The 3413-nt window shown below is 36.0% G+C and overlaps 1 protein-coding gene across 1 annotated transcript; it reads right to left on the bottom strand.

The window, feature by feature from the left end:
* Positions 1 to 1500: 1500 nt before the first annotated feature.
* On the bottom strand, positions 1501 to 2959 carry LOC122303756 (bZIP transcription factor 53-like). Its single transcript, XM_043115702.1, has one exon. It carries the CDS (start codon positions 2608 to 2610, stop codon positions 2179 to 2181), a length of 432 nt encoding a protein of 143 aa, XP_042971636.1. The 5' UTR covers positions 2611 to 2959; the 3' UTR covers positions 1501 to 2178.
* Between the last annotated feature and the right edge of the window lie 454 nt (positions 2960 to 3413).

Genomic DNA, 3413 nt, shown 5'->3' with positions numbered 1-3413 from the left:
GTGGAAGGTCGATTAATTGTTTTTGGGACCAATGAATTAAGCAACGAACGATCACAATAAAATGAAAATTTACAAAGCTAGCTAGCTTGGTAAGGAATTGCATCGTGTAAAGTTAAGTCTGCACGAATATATTCATTCATCAACTAACAGACATGCATGGTACCATTTCATTTCACTTTGCTACTCATGAAATGGTACCGGCGTTAGCTGTTAACAAGCAGCAACATCACTAATAGACATGCATGCTTGCTAGCTAGCTGCATAATGATAAAAAGGGGTGATTAGATGCGACTCCACACCCCTTCATTTTTTACTTCATTTATCTATATTTTAATCGAGTCTTTTATTGATTTTTTTCTATCTATAATTTATATTTATATATATATATATTTGAAGCTTTTGTAGCTTTTTGATCTTATAAATTTAAGTTCTTGATATTTTTATTTTTCTTTTACCATTAATTTATGCAAACAGATTTTGATACTTGGGAAATTCAAAACTTCCCTTTTTCTGTGCTTTTTGGTAGGAATATTTAGGTAGCTCATTCTCTGGATGCCCTACTGTGACAAGACCATAATTTGAACAAACAAAGAAGATATTTAGTAATAACAAAGACTAAGATATGACACCAATAATAATAATTTTCAAAGGTTTAGACAGGACATCCCACTTATTAAAATGAAAATTTTATTTATAAATTGATGCAGTTGATATATATTTTATATTGTTGACATGATATAATTTAATTTTTTTAAAAAAAATTAAAAATTAAAATCTTGTCATAACATCGGCGTGAATAATATATTTTCTGGCCAATAGAAAACAATAAAAATTAAAAGGCCCCCAAACACCAACCCGAATCATTTAGGGGTTTACAGGGGAGCCCACCCAACAATGGCCACTCTATACGTTACAGACTTACAGTAGAAGAACCTCCCCCACTGGCATCTTCTTTTTCTATATTTGGTACAGATAATATCATATACTGTTTTTATTTTTTTGGTCCCCGTCCATGATAGTTTCAATTGCTTCAATCACTAAAGTGAAGCAACGTCAAACAATTTCTTAGGAAAAAAGATAGTAAAAGAGAGAAGAAAAAAAGAAAATGGAATTGATGTGGGGAATTCTATTCCTCGGTAGGAGATACGTATGGGCATGGCCAAGCAGAGGAAGTGATCCTTGAACTGTGGAAAAAGTTTTTCTTTTCCACGTAAAGAAACAATTATGGAGAGGTGGAAAAGAGGAAAAGGGAAACATGAAGAGACATTGGCATGGTGGGTGGGTGGGTGGGTGGCCAAGTGGGATACTTGGTGCTGCCTTGGACTTTACCATAAATAGGAATACATGTTTCGTGCTAGTGGGAAACCTTAGTACTTCTTTCATTCCATTAGTCTACTGACTTTGACAATTTTTCTTTTTCATTTCTTTTTTCTTAAATTACATTCACTTCAAAGGACATTTGTTGTAAGAAATCCATTGGTTTTGAAAAGATTTGGCCATCTTACTTTGTCCCTATTGATTCGATTGCACATAATTTGACAAGACAACCATTTAAAATAAAAAAATACCAACGACAACAACAACAAAGTGGCTCGTCCCAGCAACCGACTTATCATTGCAATTTGACACGAGTATAATAACAAAAGATAAATACAATAACAAGCCCCAAGTGTAGAATAGCAGCCCAAGCTTGTGCAACTCCGGCCTGATCCAACAGCCTTTCCTTATGTACCTCCACCAATTGTTAGACCCACAATTGCGTTCCATGTTCAGGCCCAGCCGCCCAGACCCAAGTGGGTGATTTAGATCAGATTTTGGCGTTCCAACAAATTGCTCTAAACTGTGGAGATTCTGCTTATTTTGCCTCTGGCATGTCAGACCATACTGCACGTAATTAAGGCATTGCATCTCAATTTACCAGTGTCAAGTATATATGAGTAATCATACCATCCTAGTGCTCTTTCCTTCATTCGTACGAAAACTATGTGCAAGACATCCAATAGTCATGGACTGGGTCAAGAAAGACAACTTAAATTACCAATTGAAAACAATGAGCAACCGCCCCCATCGACAAATTATCTGCGTAAAGACATCAACCAATGTCATGCAGACTTGTCCACAAGAGATCAAAATCCGCGGCCACTTACTGAATTCAAGCCAAAACAAGATCAGCAGCAGCTAGCGCCAAAACCTTCCTGCAGAGGCCGCGACAAGCTGCATTGAAGTGGGAAGCTGCGACGGATTCAACATTATTGGCTCCGGACTTTTGGGTGTGATATTTTTTACAAGCCCAAGATTGACGATAAGTGAGTTCAACTCGTCTAAACGCTTGGCCAAGCACATCTTTTCAGCCATCAAAAGGTTGTTCTCCGACTCCAGGGAATACCATCCTCTCTCCCGGCAAGAGTACCTTGCGCTATTCTTCTCAAGCTCTCTCAACAGCCTTGCCTTTTCATCGGTTAAATCCTCCATCTTTTTCTGTTGCTTGATTCGCGAGCGCTTTGCAGATTCTCTGTTTGACTGCATCCTCTTCCTTTTCTTCTCATCCATTAATCCGTATTTAATTGCATCAGCTTCAGACCCCGAGCCCGCAGGTTGTGTGGACGGCATCTTTTTTCACGTATTACTGAACTCTCGTCGATAGATTCAAAAAAGTATTGAGTAATGTTACTCTTCATCTCATAATTTGACATTAGATGATTGTAAATTATTTATTATATATCATTTATAAACTTATAATCTAATACCACGTTATAAAATGATAAAAATAAAGATTATGACAAATAAAAAAAGATGAGAAATTAGATAATGAGCGCCACCCCAAATCCAATATATGAAAAAAGAAGAAGAAGAGAACTTTAGATTAAGAAAGATCACCACAACCAACAACCATTAGAACACAGACAGAATAGGAAATTAAACAAGAGATTTAGAGGTTTAGGGAAATTAAGGGTAGTTGCAATAGTAAGTGAGATCTCTACCCCCAAGATATTGTGCATTATATAATATAGGATGGATGGTGGATGATTTTTTGGCTGGAATTGCGCCTGTGATTAGTTTTACAGTTAATGTTGAGGCTTATCACGGAAGTTTCTTTCTTTCTTTAACCGTATCGTTTTTAAAACGTTCTCATGGATAATCTTGCTAATTTTGTTTTGTTTTATTTTGCTTTAGTAGTTATGCAGATATCGATGAATATTACAATGTATTTTTATCTGCATGCAACTGCTCGATAGCTATTTTGACTTTATTGTTGAATGAGCCGAAAGCTAGCTAACTAATTTAAAGTATGTATCTTTTTGGATAATTAGGAGAATCTATTTTCAGATATTCCCCGCAAAAGATGGGCCCGAGAGAATTTTTTGGTTCGATTTTTTTTCCCAACTTTAATTATAACTTCTTCTCCAAATTCT

Source organism: Carya illinoinensis, chromosome 1 (assembly GCF_018687715.1).
Source record: "Carya illinoinensis cultivar Pawnee chromosome 1, C.illinoinensisPawnee_v1, whole genome shotgun sequence".
Classification (NCBI taxonomy): Eukaryota; Viridiplantae; Streptophyta; class Magnoliopsida; order Fagales; family Juglandaceae; genus Carya; species Carya illinoinensis.
The sequence above is the reverse complement of the archived record's forward strand: the minus strand, read 5'-3'. Positions and strand labels throughout refer to the sequence as shown.

Bases quoted from the DNA above. Each gene is read 5' to 3' on its own strand.
- LOC122303756 (XM_043115702.1), bottom strand. From the start codon at position 2,610: ATGCCGTCCACACAACCTGCGGGCTCGGGGTCTGAAGCTGATGCAATT.